General features: G+C 38.7%; 1 protein-coding gene across 3 annotated transcripts in view; it reads right to left on the reverse strand.

Moving 5' to 3' along the window:
• Positions 1-17,444, reverse strand: part of slc15a4 (solute carrier family 15 member 4) — a 38,493-nt gene that overhangs the window by 20,640 nt on the left and 409 nt on the right. The window contains exons 2-7 of one of the 3 annotated variants that reach the window (XM_020706125.2): positions 17,191-17,283; positions 16,343-16,957; positions 5,827-6,119; positions 5,089-5,230; positions 4,901-4,981; positions 1,431-1,611 (exon numbers count right to left, since the gene is read on the reverse strand). In XM_020706125.2, the coding sequence (XP_020561784.1) occupies positions 1,431-1,611; positions 4,901-4,981; positions 5,089-5,230; positions 5,827-6,119; positions 16,343-16,909 (1,264 nt within the window). In that variant the 5' untranslated portion in view covers positions 16,910-16,957; positions 17,191-17,283. Of the gene's footprint in view, positions 1-1,430; positions 1,612-4,900; positions 4,982-5,088; positions 5,231-5,826; positions 6,120-16,342; positions 16,958-17,190; positions 17,396-17,444 lie in introns of those variants that run through there. The other 2 variants (XM_004072720.4, XM_020706128.2) reach the window with 2 other exon arrangements.

Genomic DNA, 17,444 nt, shown 5'->3' on the forward strand with positions numbered 1-17,444 from the left:
AGCCCACTGATGAGTCTTTCTTTAAATAATCAATAGAAGGTAAATAGGTCTCAGATGTGTTACTGAATTGATGTGCAGAAATAACAGACCTGTGGGCAGCTGCACTCGAAATAGAAAGTGATGCTGGATTGATTTGGGAACTGAAAGTTCAACTGCGACTGGGAATGCACATGATTTCGTTAGAACTACTAGGCTCCAGAAATAAACAGACTCATTCTCAAAAACAAACATTTAAATTAACGTCTGGAGGAAAAAAGAGCAGGGGAGGAGCTGTTTTTTAAACTGACTATTCAAAATTAGTTTAAGGAGAACATTGGTTCTTGATTACACTAACTTACAAAAATTGAAAAAAATAAACATTAAAAAAGGAGGTGGGAGCATCATCTTTATCAGAGGTGTCACGGTTCGGATGGTGTCACAGTCATAGAGTCACAGTTGGATCCTTTTTTGGATCAGTAAAATGGGGAAAAAAAACAGGACAAAAACAACAAAATAAAGGTCTACAAAAAAATTTTTTTAAAGCTTCAAAACATAGATTCAATAAAGCATATATAATGCTTGATGCCAGATGGAGCAGCACCTTTCTGCCACAGTGCGGGACGGCTGCTGCTCCTCACTGGGAGAGAATCGAACTGATTTCTGAAGGATTTTATAGAGACGTGCACAGCTCTTCAAAATAAATAAACCGGATCTATCATCATCCGCGGAAAGCTTTGGACGGAAGCTCCTCCCACAAGGGGCGGGAACTGAAGGTTGATACACTTCTGGACAAACATCAAGCAGTTACTTTGACGCATGTACATGAATTTGACACGTGAATTGTGTTCGGTGTGAACGGACAATTGGTTTTAATGATGCAAGCGTGAGGTCCTCACGAGAATGTGGGGGATGGGGGTCCCGCGGTACACGTGTGTGCCGAACCGTGGCTCGATATCCGCACAGATCACGGATCATCCGTGGTCCATTGCACCCCTAATCTTTATAGAAAAAACTGTAATGGTGCAGTGATTTTTTTCTTTATAGTTCTTGCTTTTAGGATCAAAATGATCAAAATTTCTATTAAATCATATTTGAGAAGTAGCAAAGAAGATGAGTCATATTGCATGAACCAGGCACATTATATATAATTAGAGGTTTTATTCTGCCTTAGATGAGGTCTGGGGATCAGATGGACAATGAAATTATGTTGATATTTTGATTAAGGACTTAATCCTAATCCAAATCCCAATATTAGCCAGGTTGACTGCTTTGCTAACTTCCCTATTGCACAAATAAAGGATTAGGCAAATGACTGTAAATCCTATAATATTGGAAATTGTCTCCCTGCTAATTGTCAGACCACGTGTTTATTGTTCTCGTATTACTTCTGAAGAGCAGATACTTCTTTGCCTCGAGACTCCATGAAGCTACAATGCAGAGCATGAACTCACCTGCTGCCACTGCTGAACACATGACAAAGAACATCCCCACTGCAATCCTCTTTAGAGAAGAGGGCAGCAGGCCGCGGCGTTTCAGGACAGGGTCCACCACTTTGTCTTTCAGAGGAATCAGCATGAGGATGAGCACTGCATCAAACATAGTGAGCCACGCAGCCGGGAACTGGAACGTCATCTGGGGGATTCGGAGAAAACGAGATCGCATCAAAATCTGCAGGAGAATGAAAAGCAGGCACAAAGTAATTGCACTCCAACAAAAGTTGGCAGCTGTGTCCTCATATGTGGGTGCTAAGGCGCATGGATCTGTCTGGATATTGCTTTGGCACCCCCAGGTGGCCGAATGCTAACACAGTTCAATGAAAGAATATTCATCTAATTCACAATCAGACAAAAAGGGACCAAATAAATATCAATGTAAAGATATTTACAATCAGAGGTGCAGTAGAAACAGAACTGAGTGCAGTGTTGCTCTATAGAGTTCTTTAATTAGTAAGAATATTCACAAATGGAAAGCCCTAAACAGCTGTCTTTCAAAGAGAGGACTTCCCAGCTAATTTAACCCAAGGTCAGGCAGCGTGCTGCACAGAAAAATGCAATAAACCCAGGAGCTTCCAATGCGTCATGGTGCAAGGGGAAAAGTTAACATCCATGACAGCACAATTACAACAAGTGTGGTGGGTTCAGAGAGCTTGCAGGAGGAAGTGTCATGTGTCTAAAAACAACACGAAAAAAAAGCTCAAAGAAACATGGATTCCAACACACCTACATCAGAATGGTTGAAAAATACAAAGAGTTGAGGTCCAGACATCAACACAACCTAACACAACTCCCCCAAAACCTCAACAAACTGAAGTGATGAGATAAAGAAAAGTAGACCAACATTCCTTTAAAAAAAAGGATAGAGAAAGATAACACAAATAATTCTATTTTATGTTTTTTCTGATAAAGGTTTTAAAAACCACTGCTTTTTTTAGCTAGTTTAAGGATCTATAAAATACTAAGTACATATTTCCTAACGTGTAACAAAATGAAGAATGTTTTTCTTTTGAAATATCTGTGAGGTTGGCTCAAATCAGAATGCATTTCTACATGATCTAATCTAAGAAAGGAACAAGTGGAATGGGAAAACAGACTTTGCGATATTGAAACTAGAAAAGCTAGCAACTACTTACAATTTCATGCATTACTTTACAAAGTGAACAATCAAACTGTACCAAATTGCAGGAGCCCTTTTAGTCATTTAAATTCAGAGTGCCATCTAAATTCCTGATGTCTCTCCGGTTTAGCAAAACTGATAGAATCATTTATTTTCAAATTGAATTTCCACTACTTGAAGTAACTGCAAGCGATCTGTACATAGTTCCTCAGAGAGCGTTTTGCTCTTGTTTGCACTTCAGAATACTCAGAATGACGGGATGTTCTACGTGAGAAGACTTCTTTGTAAGAACAAAAGCCTGACAGGAATCATGAATGCTCAGATCTTTATTCATGGCTGTATGAGTTTTGTTACACAGCAGAATGTTTTCTTTTAAAGGACTTCAACGCACAGAACAGATAATGATTCATAACAGCCTGAATAAACAGGGAAATGACAGCTTGGTAGTGTTTAAACTGAAACAACTTTACTCTAAAAGTGTTCTATCATTTAATATTTTATTTTGAAATGTAGGTTTATGTAAACGTTCAGAACTTTTGTTTTTGAAAATCTAAAGGTGTTTAGTTTTTTAATGTAAATGAATTTCTAAAAAAAAAACAGATTTCCCTTCCTTATAAAATAAATGTGTAATTTTAAAAAGAAATGTATAGGTGTGATGTGGGGAAACCTGTTGGTAGAGATGTGAGAAGAACAAAACAATGATCATTAAAACAAATGTAAAACTGAAAAATGAGAATAATTTTATTTTAAATAGGTTAATGAAAAGCATATATTGCTTTTGAGTTGTTGCTGAACATAATAAAAAAAATGAAACAGGCAAAATCAAAAAATGGCTGCATCCTTAACTATTTTGTTTCTCCACCTTTTATGACCGTCTCAGTAAATGTCCCATCTTATGCCATGTATATTGGCCTTCCCCTGATGAGCAATCTGCTCTCATCCTCTCAGGTTTGAAGGGTGCTTTTTCCAGGCAGAAAGTTTCAGCTTTTTGCACAATGGGATTTAGGTTAGGGCTCCAGAAAGCCAATTTAGAAACAGTCCAAAGTTTTGCTTTTGGCTGTTCAAAAACCAGATGCTGCTTGCAGATCATTTTAACCTTAACATGTCTGTCTGGAATTGTTTTCTAACTTCCTGATAAACTCTCACCATCACTTCCTGAGCTCCACAGCACAGTGTGTACTGTCACCATTTAAAGCGGGCAGACTGGGGTTAGAGTTAGCTGCTTTCACATCTTTCTACAGTCTGAATTATTTTCGCTCTCTTTTGTTCAGACCTGTTTCATTAATTTAAAATGATTCTGTTAAGCCATCATTTCCAAAGTGTCTGCTTTTTGCGTTTGTAGATTATACTGTAAGTATGAATTTGACTTTCCTAAAACAGACTGCATTTATTTGTTTCCAAATGGTGTGCCTTTAGCTAAATGCGTCAGGCGATTTGAGGGCGTAAATCACAGAGGCATCTAATCTCACTTCCCTTTTGAGGTTGAGACATGGGGGGGGTTGGCAGTTGAGATGCCTCAGCTCCCTCTTTATTACATAATGCAATCTTTAAAAGAATTAAGCAGAATCCTACTTTAGTTATTTGACATGATTTAAAAAGACAGCTAAAAGTTGGGTGTTGAAAACAAATGAAAACAAATACTCCACAAATGTGGAGTAGCTGAGTATGCAAAAAATAATATGAGTTTTTTGTGAAATGCAATCCTGTGTAGGACTGTCGTGTTTCACTTCACATTTTCTATTAAACTAGTTCACTTCACACCTTAAGCTTGAAAAGCTTCCTTTAATATTTATTCTGCACTTTGAAGTCTGTTCAATTTGATCTCTTCGAAGGCTGAGCATTTTGAGGAGTCGTATATCATGTGGAGCGGCTAGGGGGAGATATCAAAGCCCTCCAGAACTCAACATACAGCACAATATGTGGGGGCGAGTTACATCAGCAACAATCACCAGGAAGCATCAGGTGGAGGCGCTGCTGTGGAGAGATACAGCATCCAGGTTGTTAATCTGAGAGGTATTAGTCTGCTCTGACCTAATCCTGAAGGCATTACAAGCCTATGCTGTTGCCTCCAGCTGTTTCCTGCCATTGTGTGTCAGTGACCAAATGACTCCTTCACTAATAAATAAATTTAAAAAAAGCGTGTTTCTAATTAACTGAAATGCTGGTCAGAGCTTGCTGCCATCATTATTTTGCTTCTAATGCTCAGAGACCATACTAAATCTCAGCAACTGACCACATTATTTTTAATACTGGTAGGAAGAAAAAAAAATGCAGGCACCTGGACAAATAACTATTCTGCATTGGTTACCTGATGGGACTCAGTAGTAATGTTTGAGGATGTACCAGGAATCCTTAGATGGAGGCCCTGCAGGACATATGTTGTCTGCATCTGCAACCCAACACAAACAAAAAAGGGGGATGCTCCATTACACAACCAAAAGTGTCTCTGGTGTAGAGCTACATCACTGCAATTTCAAAAAGGGAAAATGATTTTACCTGGAAGTACACAGTCCAGTATGGGATGAGCGCAAAGAAAACTGGAAGAGTTTTCAACAGTGCTTTAACTTCCTCCACTTTTTCCTCTGGAAATTTCCCCCCGTAGGTCACTTTTGCACTGTCGAGCAGCGTTGGTTTGTCACTTCACAGGGAAACGAGGAGCAAAAAGAAAATATTAAGGGTGCAGAGGAATTCTCTGCAAATATTGTCAATAAAAAATCTGAAACAGTGTTTGAATATGTTTAATCTTTATGTGAGAAGCTTAATTAGCCTTCTAATGTTACCCTTTTTCATGTATTTTTAGAGACAGGGGAAAAAAATCCTTCACACTTCAGTCTATTAATACTAGATCTGGAGATTCAAAAATTACAAAATCCTTAGAAGGCTGCAACATTTTCCAGTTTATACTATCGATGTCAGGTTTTTCAGTCCCCAGTGCTACTTTGGTTCAAAGACAATATAGATCTCATTAGAATAAGTTGTAGCCTCCAGGAATAAAGATGAATCCATACACAAAAAATGTGTTATGGAGTGGGATCAGAGCAGGATTTAAGATAAAGGTCTATCAAAACATGCTGAAGCTGCTGTCAGCTAGCATTAGAAAGAAACAATGAAAAAACCTAACAAGAAAAGGTTTTATATACATTTCCATCCCTTTTTCTTTGCATCTGAGAGATGCACTGGAAATCAAAGAATGACCACCCTTTATACATTTCTTTGATTTTAAACTGTTCTTACCGAAGCAAGTGGGGCTCCTTTGGTTTCTTTGAACAGCAGGCATAGCCAAGGATCTTGAACATGTCTGAAAAGGCACTTCCGTCAGCAGGCTTGGTGATGAAAACAGTACGCCCCAAGAAAAAGACAAGGAAGGACACCCCGAGGCACACAGTGGGGATGATGTAGCCGAGTTCAAAGCTGAAATTTTGCTGGATGTAGGCCACAAATCCCAGAGACAGTATGGCTCCAAGGTTGATGCACCAGTAGAACCAGTTGAAAAATCGCCGCGTGGCCTCGGGTCCTCTGTCTTTAACCTTTGATTACACACAGAAAAGGATCAAATTGACCACATGTCACACATGCATAAAGGAAAGGATAGGTCAACTAAAAAGCTGGCAGTTACCTTTCAGCCAACTTAGCGGCATCTATTAGGGCCTATCATAACCCTGACTGAGCTGCCTTCAGGCCCCTTGATTCATGTTTATGACAGATGACAGGCAGAGACATGTGGAAGGCCTTGTCTGCATGGAAATTAGTCCATTATAAAAGTCATCCCTCACTTGATGAGTCCAATACGTTTGACAGCACTGGACCAACGCATATCATTCATCATTTCCTGTCATGACACTGCACCCGAAGAACTACACAATGAAGGTTTGGTCAGCCGTTGTAACATAAAGTCACTGATGCATTTCAAAGGACAAAAAAGTGAGGAACCCATTTTAAAGGTGAGGCTGATTCCACTGGATTTGTATGCTTCTAGGAAAGTTGTAAACAAATGTCTTGTGGGTAGAGATATCAGAATTCCATTGCTTTAAAAAAATGTGCACTAGAGAAAAAGATTAATAAAAGCCTCTCTACTTTATCTTAATCAATTCCAAGGATCTGTTGTTACTACGCTATGAACTGGCATCAGATTGCTGCAATATAACAAAAAAGTACATTACGATAAGATAAAAGTACTTTAAAGCAAGTGGAACGACTTTTTATTATCCTTTTTTGACCACTAAAAAAAGTTTGACATCTCCTATATTTTTCCAACCACTTAAAATTTTCTATTTCTGGTCTGATATTAAGATATACACACAAACACCGAAAGACCATTATCAATCAAGGAACCAAAGACCACTGCGTGGTTCCAAGAAAACAAAAAGTTGTATATTGAAAGTTATGTCAGGAAGACCTAGAGACAAAAATATATATATTTGAATCCAGATAGGAACAATTCAAGTTCTTTAGACTTTCTGAAGAGAATGACTGCATAGCAACCACAACCCATACTTAAACACCTACGTTTGTTTGGCATCTCTCCTCGAAGAAGATAGGTGATTATTAAAAAGGAAAGAGATACTAATTAAATGTATATGTTTAAATGTGCAGTAGTGGGAGTTTGATAAATTGCCACAAAAAAAAAAACTTTCCCTATTCAATGTTAGTACCAGGTCTTCCTTCTGTATTCTTGAATCCAGCAATACACAGGTTATAGAGCTGCAGTCCTAGTATAAATCCAATCAAGGAATTTGCAGGGAATTTGAAAAATTATATAACTTATTAGTACCCTACAGTTAATCAGATTTAAAAACATTTAGGAAAAAAGCACAGATCAAAACATTGTCATCTCCTTTAAAGGTTTGATGTATTTTCTTTTAAAAGACGGAAGGGTTTCTTTAGTTGCACTTTGACTTGCTGCATACTTCCCCATGATGAACTACATCCAGGCATGGAAAGACCATTGAAAACAATACCAAATGAGACAAATGACCCATGGCCCAACAAACATTTCCAACAGTAGGAACGAACTTTCCTGTTCTGAAAAGGGTAAAACAAACGTCTTCTAACCCAGATCTTAATGGAAACCAAGGTGCAGATAGTAATTTTTCGGAATATAGTGAGCCAGCCAGCCAGGACTGCCAGATGCTTGTTTGCAGGAGCAACCTTCTCATGTGACTGCAATTTAACTATAAGGAGTCTCTATAAACACAATTTCCTACTTAACCACACATCTTCAACTTCTGCAAAGAGTACTGACAACTTGAGTGCATTTATGCGCATGTCTTTTGTGTGCAGGTCTGTTTGGGTAAAGGTTTCTGAGGAAAAGCCAAGAATTTTCTTGTCACCTCAGAAAGAAAGGTTCTTGGAGCCTGATATGTTGCATGGTTGCACACAGACAAAAATCTACCATGTATTTTAACTTCACTGTCAAAGTTCATAACTATTACATCTTCAGATTGTAAAACTTTCATTTTGTTTGATACCAGAGGAGACCTCACCATAGCTCATGCAGTAGAACAGATGCCATACTTTTGGTAAAATAATTAACATGTTTTTATGGTTAAATAGAAATTAGCACACATGTTTTTATTTAAAAAAATAAAAGAAACATTTGAACAAATCAAAAATTTTGAACAAGTTTTAATTCAAATGTTCTCTGTCAGGCATTAAATTATAGGGGAAAAAAATCCAACCTCTTGTTGCTAAGTGAGCCAACATCATGTGAACTAAAAATATATATTTTCAAGTTGATATAAAGTTTTAAAAGCGCCATAAAGAATATCCAGATAAACTATAGCACGTTTCTTTGAGCTGATTATAAAAAGACAAGAATTCAAATTATGACACAAAACTGCTAATGAATTTCTATGGTGACAAAATTAAACTGAGGGATTCTAAACACCATTTTATTTAGCTAGAATTTTTTTAGACTAAAGTATTCTGCACTGCAACATTGAAGAAATTATACAGTGAGGCAAAACTATTTGTCAGTCACTTTCTGCAAGTTGTCCCACTTTAAATGTGAGAGTCTCTTATGTGAGAGAGATTGGTAATGTTTATCAGATACAACTGTTCATCAGACTCAACTGTGAGAAATGTGAAAAACTAAAGCATTTTTTAAACACAATCCCTTCATTTCATGGGCTTGTAAGTAATTGGACAAATGAAATAACTGAAAACAAAATGGTCATTACTAATATTTGGTTGAAAACCCTTTGTTGGCAATGACAGGCTGAAGTCTTGAACTCCTGGACATCACCAGATGCTGGGTTTTCTCCTTCTGGATGCTCTGCCAGGCCTTTACTGCAGCGGCTTTCAGTTGCTGTTTGTTTGTGGGCCTTTCTGTCTGAGGTTTAGTCTTCAACAATTGAAATGCATGCTCACTTGGGTTAAGATCAGGTGACTGACTTGGCCATTCAAGAATATTCCACTTCTTTGCTTTAATAAACTCCTGAGTTGCTTTGGCTGTATGTTTTGGGTCATTGTCCATCTGTATTATGAAACAGTCAGTTTGGCTGCATTCACCTGGATCTGCGCAGACAGCATGTCTCTGAACAGCTAAGAATTCATTGGGCTGCTTTTGTCCTGTGTCACGTCATCAATAAACACTAGTGTCCCAGTGCCACTAGCAGCCATGCACGCCTAGGCCATCACACTGCCTCCACAGTGTTTTACTGATGATGTAGTGTGCTTTGGATCATGACCTTCTCCACACCTTCTCCATGCTTTTCCCTTGCCATCATTCTGGTAGAGGTTGATTTTGGTTTCATCTGTTCAAAGAATGTTTTTCCAGAACTGTGCTGGCTTTTTTAGATGCTTTTTAGCAAAGTCCAATCTAGCCTTCTTATTCTTGAGGCTTCTGAGTGGCTTGCATCTTGCAGTGTGCCCTCTATATCTACTTTCATGCAGTCTTCTTTTTAAGGTAGACTTGGATATTGATACGCCTACCTCCTGGAGAGTGTTGTTCACTTGGTTGGCTGTTGTGAATGGGTTCCTCTTCACCATGGAAATGGTTCTGCCATCATCCACATCTGTTGTCTTCCGTGGACGTCCAGGTCTTTTTGCGCTGCTGAGCCAGTGCTTCTTTTCTTACTTTCTCAGGATGTACCACACTGTTAATTTTGCCACTCCTAATACTGTAACAATTACTCACATGTTTTTTTTCTGTTTTCTCAGCTTCATGATGGCTGCTTTCACCTGCATGGAGAGCTCCTTTGACCGCATGTCTGTTCACAGCAACATCTTCAAAATGCAAGCACGAGTCCTCTAATCAACTCCAGGCCTTTTATCTGCTTCACTCATAATGACATAAGAGAATTGCCCACACCTGCCCATGCAATAGCATAGAAGTCAATTGTCCAAATACTTACAAGCCCATGAAATGAAGGCATTGGGTTTAAAAAATGCTTTAGTTTTTCACATTTTTATGCAATCTTTTTGTCCAGCTCATGGAATAAAACCTGAAAGTCTGCACTTCAATGGCATCTGAGTTGTTTTATTTAAAATTCACTGAGGTAATGTACAGAAATTAAATTAGAAAGAATGTGTCTCTGTCCAAATACTTATGGTCTTGACTGTATGGTGAAGAAACGCTACTTGACTCCTGAAGTGGTCGAAAAATTTATTACATCTGTTCGCTCCAACTCTCCACCTGTCTTACCGGCCCCCTGTGATCTACTTGTTGAAAGTTTTAACAGTAAATTAAAATCCAGTCTCGACTCAGTTGCTCCACTAACATCTAAGAAGATAAGAATCAAACCCACGCCTCCTTGGAGAACTGAGGAAATTAAACAATTGAAGAGACGTTGCAGATCTGCCGAAAGACTTTGGAGAAAACACAAACTTGAAATAAACTATCAATTATACCAAAACCAACTAAAACTATATAATCAAACCGTAAAACAGACCAGAAATTCATATTTTGCGAACATCATTTCTGTAAATAAAAATAACCCCAGAGTCCTTTTCACCACAATTGAATCTTTAATCAACTCAAATGTGAACAAAAACCCAATGCCAGCCTCGGCTTCATTGTGTGAGGACTTTGCAGACCACTTCAGGAGCAAGATTGATTCTGTCAGAATGAACATCATAAAAGAACAGAAAAGCCTCTCTATTGGTTATGATGGCTTGATTTTACCTGAGGAAGCACTGGACAGTTTTGACCTGGTTGAAGCTGCAACACTTGGTCGAGTTTTCTCCCAAGTTAATCCAACAACTTGTTTTTTAGACCCCATCCCTACATCACTTTTTAAATCATTTTATGGGTCTTTTGAGAGTGAGATTTTAAATATCATGAACTCCTCTCTACAGACGGGTATTTTTCCTGCTGCCTTTAAAACGGCAGTGGTGAAACCATTACTCGAGAAAACTAATTTAGACCCTTCAGTTTTTAATAACTACAGACCTGTGTCCAACTTGCCATTTTTAAGTAAGGTTTTAGAAAAACTTGTTTTTATTCAGCTAAACGAGTTTCTCTTACAAAACAACATTTTTGAGATAAACCAGTCTGGCTTTAGGACGAACCACAGCACAGAGACGGCCTTGTTAAAAATTGTTAATGATCTCAGGTGTGCCTTGGATTCAGGTCAGATCTCAGTACTAGTTCTGTTAGATCTAAGTGCAGCATTTGATACTGTTGATCACCTGATCCTTGTAAACAGACTTAAAAGTCTTGGCCTTTCAGGGACTGTTCTCAAGTGGTTCGAGTCGTATCTCATGGAGAGAAGCTTTATGGTAAGCATGGACACATATTTTTCTGGGGTCCATGAAATTAATTGTGGTCTGCCTCAAGGTTCCATCCTGGGCCCCTTGCTTTTTAACATTTACATGCTTCCTCTGGGGAATGTCATCAGGAGCCACAACATCAGTTTTCATAGCTATGCTGATGATACCCAGCTGTACATAGCTATGTCTCCTGATGACACAAGACCAATAGAAGCACTTTTTAACTGTATTTTAGATGTAAAATTATGGATGGCAAATAATTTTCTGCAGCTCAACCAGGAAAAAACTGAAATTTTAGTTATTGGTCCTGAAGCCAAGAGGGAGAAACAGTTTCTGAAGCTACAGGAACTTTCCTTAAGTCATTCGGAAGCAGTCAGAAACCTGGGTGTTATCTTTGACTCTAAGCTGACTTTTATCCCACATATAAAACAGGTGGTTAAAACTGGTTTTTATCATCTCAAAAATCTGGCTAGAGTCCGCCCACTACTCTCTCTTGCTAATATGGAGATGCTAATGCATGCTTTTATCATGAGTAAAATTGATTACTGTAACGCCCTGCTTGCTGGTCTTCCAAAAACCAACATTAGGAACCTTCAGCTTCTCCAGAATTCTGCTGCACGAGTTCTTACAAAGACCAGGAGGCGGGCTCACATCACCCCAATTTTAAAATCCCTGCATTGGCTCCCCATATGCTTCAGGATTGATTTTAAGATACTTTTAACAGTTTTTAAATGTCTTAACGGTCTTGCGCCTTCTTATTTATCAGATCTTTTAGTAAGGTATGAACCCTCGCGGACCCTGAGATCCTCTGGCACTGGTCTGCTAACCATTCCAACTGTAAAAACTAAAACCTATGGGGAGGCTGCATTTCAGCACTATGGTCCCCGTTTATGGAACAGTCTGCCGGAGGACCTGAGAGCCGCAGAGAGCATTAATGCTTTTAAGAAAAGGCTCAAGACCCATCTTTTTAACCTGGCTTTTAGCTAATTTTTATTTATTATTTATTTATTTTACTACTTTTATTTATTTATTGTTATTTATCTATATGTATTTTCTATTTTTATTTTATTTCTTTATCCATTTTATCTTGTTTTATGAACTTGAACCTGATTTTTAACGTGTTATTTTAATTTACCTTATTTCAATGTTTTATCGTTTTTATCAATATGTTTACTTTTTGATTCTCAATTTTTATTCATTTTTATTTCCGGTGCTTCCTCAGCTGGAACCTCTCCCTCTGGGACGGCTGCTGTTCAGCCACTGCGGCTCTGGGTGGGGACCTGCATCACCGCTTAGCTGTGGTGGAGTGGTCCCAGCCTGTGATGTTGCATTTGGCTGTCTATGCGGCTGTTCACAGGGGGGGAGGTTCCAATTACTAGCGTTTCCCGCATCATGTTTTTGTGCTCAGCATATGTTTTACAGCCTATTTTTCATTGTCATTTTCCATCAGTTAGAGAGTGGGAGGTGTGAAAGGCGTGGGGGGCTAGGTACGGGGAGGGGGGCCCTATTATTTATTTATTTATTTATTAATGCTTGCTTGTTTTTATATTTTGTTGTTTTAATGTAAAGCACTTTGTGTTATATTTTTATATGAAAAGTGCTTTATAAATAAAGTTTGATTTGATTTGATTTGTATGTTGGTCCATTCTTGCATGCAGATCTTCTTAAGAGTTGTGATGTTTTGGAGCTGTTGACAGGCAACAAGAACTTTCAACTTCTTCCTGATTCTCTATTAGATTGAGGTCCAGAGACCTGCTAGACCACTCCAGACCCTTGAAATGCTTTTTACATAGCTGCCCCGTTGTTGCTGGGTGATGTGTTTGGAATCATTGCCATGCTGGAACATCCAGCCATGTTTCCTTCTCAATGCTCTCACTGATGGAATTAGGTTTTAGCTCAAAATCTCACCATTCAAGGCCCCATTCATCTTGTCCTTCATACAGATCAGTCATCATGTACCCTTTGCAGAAAAGCAGCACCAAAGCATGATGTTTCCACCTCCATGCTATACAGGGGAAATGGCGTTATTGGGCTGCAGCTCAGCATTCTTCTCCCTCTGAACACGGTATGTGGCGTTTATGCCAAAGAGTTTCATTTTGCTCTCATCTGACCACATGACCTTCTCCCAATCCTCTTCTGGATCATCCAGATTGTCTCTGGTAACCTCTAGAGAGGCCTAGACATGTGCTGGCTTAAGCAAGAGGACCTTTGGAGCTCTGAAGGATTTGAATCCTGGGTAATGTTGTGTGTCCCTCTTGTAACCTTTGTAATTGTGGTCCCAGCTCTCCTCAGGTCCCATGCAGTTCTGGGCTGTTTGTACCTCACAACATAAGAACTTGCCCAGTGCCCCGGTCAAGGCAACTGTCAGTGATCTTGCTTTTATCAATTTTCTGGAGATAAATTCTTACCAAAAAATTAATACTCAAAATCATATAATACAATATGATTCCCTTGTGTCTATTTTTCTCCCAGTTGAAATGTACCTATGATGAACATTGGAGCCTTCTTAAGTGCTTGCATTGTTGGGTTACTGGCAAAATACTTTTTCCCCCACTGTGTGTAGGAGCATTAAAGTGGCATAAACAATAACTATATGCATGTGCACATAGCTTTTTACAGAAGAGACTATGTCACTACTAATAATCCCTCCATAAAGCTGCATGTGCACATCAAAATGTACTTTGCACAAAAGGTGGGGAAATGTTTATTAGGTGAATTATTTTTTGTTGTAACAATCTTTTTTGGCAAGACTTTTTGTGTATTGTTAACTTGTTTGTTTCCCTTTTAAATAGGACCTCAATATTAAAGAATATTTATTTGTGGGATGAGTTAAGTACAGGGGTTGTGCTAATAATTTTCACTGTCTGCACTATACACTCTAAAATGCCATTTGGATGACTCAAGTTTGAAGAAAAAAGATAAACAGACAATTAAAAATGTATTCATCTAACAATTAGGAGTCTTAATAGCAGGGGGAAAACCAAAACACAACCACAACAGCCGTACACCTCCTTGTGCTGGTCTCTTAATGCTGTGGAAAGGTAACCCACTCTCACAAAGCACCCTGGCCACTCTGGTAGGAACAACAGGCCCAGGCTGAGCACACAAGTGTTCAATATCATCCTGCAAACCTTGACTGCACATCCGTGAAAGCTAACCAAGTGCTTGAAGGGTTAGAGAAAAGTCGTTTTCTTGGGAGTCCACTTTGCAGCCTGTCACTGACATCCCTGTTATATGGAACTTGGCATACAGTTTGGAGATGCTACTAGTGTTTCACTCCACACAGTTAAAGCTAAAAGTCACTTTATTACACAGGCCCTGAATGAAGGATAGTGCCAGTTGCTAATCAGGCGTCTGATGGAAAGGCCCTGTGGGTAGCGAGGCTCAGAGAACGAGTCCAAAGCAACAATGATAGAAGTTGTTTAGTATTGGCAGGGAAGATTTGGCAAACTTTTCATGAGCATGACTCCTATACTCAACTCTGCTGCTAATTCCACTAATGCATGCACCTAAGGAGCATGAAAAAATAAAGGAGAACAGACTTTGCAAGCTTTTAGGAAATGCTGCCAAGGACTACTTCTGCAATTAAAAAAATATTTAGCTAAACACCAATGTTGTACTTTTTGTGTTAAGTTTATATTAGTGTTTGTTTGTTTTTTCAAATTGAGAGAAAGCTGTAAGTTCACAACAATATTTATAGGTCCAACTGTTCTACACACTATTACCAAAGTGCCACATCTTACTTTTCAAAGCAATTGTATTTTTTTTCTCTGCAGTTTCAAAGCAACACGAGAAAAGCAGCACTACATATTTTAAGTGTTTTTCATTCTTTATGAAGATTTCCCTAAATGATGCTGCTAGTTAACTCCTTGATCTGCTCAACTTGCTACAAAGTTTTAGATACTAATAATGTTTGAAGGGAAGTATTGAAATAATAGTAAAACCCTTGTAACAAGCATTAGGCTCAAATACTTTACACTGTCCCAGAGGAAAGGTTTTATGGACTCATTGTTAACATTTATTTGAGAAACAATTGCTTATTTGATATAGAATTACCTTTTTTCACAATGATAATTCAAGGTTAGAGGGTTTTTTTTCTACAAAATGTCTTCTAAATGGGACTTTTTTGTTCTACGCAAAGACATGCATTTTCTATGCCAGAGCAGCTGCAGTGTAACTGAAAGCACTTGTTCTGAGTGCTTGTCTGATCACATGACTGTGAATTCAAGAAAAACGCATTTGTTTTTAAAATCTGATCTGGACCTAATCTACTTAATGATGGACATAAAGTCATGCAGAATGACTTCACTTTGAGCCGTTTACTTTACCACACCATGTGAGCAGGCAAGATTGTGTTTTTCCTTAAAACAATACGGCTATTCTCACACAAATACCTAATGAAAAAGATTTGAAATGCATGAAACTGATGGATCATATGGGTCAAATCAATGGTGCTCTTACATTCTTTCAATATTTGAAAGCATGAGCTAGACTCCTGATGGTGTAACAATTTAATTACCGGTAAGCCTTAAAGACATAAAGGTTGTATCCATTTTTCCTTGGAACTTTGTGCCGTCATATTTTTTAATGTATAAAATTATTGGGTTTTTTCATAACTTTTTAAAAATGCTTCTTTGTTTTTTAGGACCCTTTTGGTCACATATCAGTTAATTGTTATCATGCAGATAAAGTATTTGCATAGACATTATGTGATGTTGCTTTTAAATATGACCAACATTTGTTTACCTTCAGTTGTTGCTCATGCAACAAACAAACAAAAACATTTGTTTCTATTCAGTAATGTTAATAAGACCTGGCAACAGTATATGTGCAAACAAATGCCTGTAAAAAGCCATGACAATCAATCCGATGCTCGTGAAAAAAAAATATTCAATCACATGCCTGACCTTCACGATAACACAGTCCATAGCAAATCTGCCACAGGTCCAACAACAATTCAGACATTATATTCCACAAGAGATTCCATGTTTGCATAAAACGCGTGAGAATTCCTGAAGTAATGATGCTTATACGATACCTGATCTGCCCCAAATGGAGTGATGTTGGACTTCAGTGTTCCCACACCCAGTGCAATCAGAAGAAGTCCAGTGTAGATTAGTGGGCCACAGTATGGATCACGGTAAAGACAGGTTACATTTTTTGGTGGGGTGCTGTTTGAGCACTCAGCGGGTTGCACGGGGAAGGCACTCTCCTCCCCACACAGGTGTATCCTGGTGTCTTCGTTTGCAATAAATGGGAAAAAAATCATACCAATAAAATACAGAACCAAACTTGAGGCGATTGTCACAAATTTTCCGAGGTATGCGTCTGCCAGCCAGCCTCCAAAGGGGGAAATCAGGTAGGTTATTCCCATGAACATCAGGGGAGCCTGGCTGGCCTTGGTACCCTCCCAATAAAAAGGACTGCCATTGAGAAAGAGCACTAAATTAGACGTGATGCCGTAAAATGCTATTCTTTCCAGCGATTCAGCCAGCAGGACGGCTGCACATGCGAGTCTCCTTCCCTGGAAGACTGAGGGGACAGGCGGTCTGGTGTCCGAATCCAAAAGCGGGGTGTTTTCATGAGCATCCCTGCTGCCTGCCATTGATTCTCTTGACAGAAACAGAACTCTTGCCAAAAACTTCGACAAGACCTGTAAAGACAAATACAAACACCGGGTTATTACCGCTATTTATAAGAGTCACCTGTTCTTGAGAATCGTATAGTATACACATAATTAATAATATACATTATAATAAATAATACACATCATTTTTTCTAGTACTTTCTACTTTGCTATGAAAACAATAGCGCACTTTTTGGCAAACTCTTCTTGTCTCGCGCGGTGAAGATGTTAAAGCTACGAGTTCGGGTTTACGTCGTTACCTTTTAGAAACAGGGACGCATCGCAGACCTCTCCGCGGTCTCAATTTCCCGGTTTGTCCCAAATGTTAACTTGGTCCTCGTCTTCAATTGGTACTTTGAGAAAAGAGAACTGGAAGTCAACAAAAAAGTGTCACAGTACTATCGCGTGACACACGACTCACTACCAACTAAAATATATGCGTCACTTTTCAGGCGATTTACAAGCAAACGCGGGTAGTTCATCCCAACCCAGAAACGATGCGACTGTTTATCCA

This window comes from Oryzias latipes, chromosome 9 (assembly GCF_002234675.1).
Source record: "Oryzias latipes chromosome 9, ASM223467v1".
NCBI lineage: Eukaryota > Metazoa > Chordata > Actinopteri > Beloniformes > Adrianichthyidae > Oryzias > Oryzias latipes.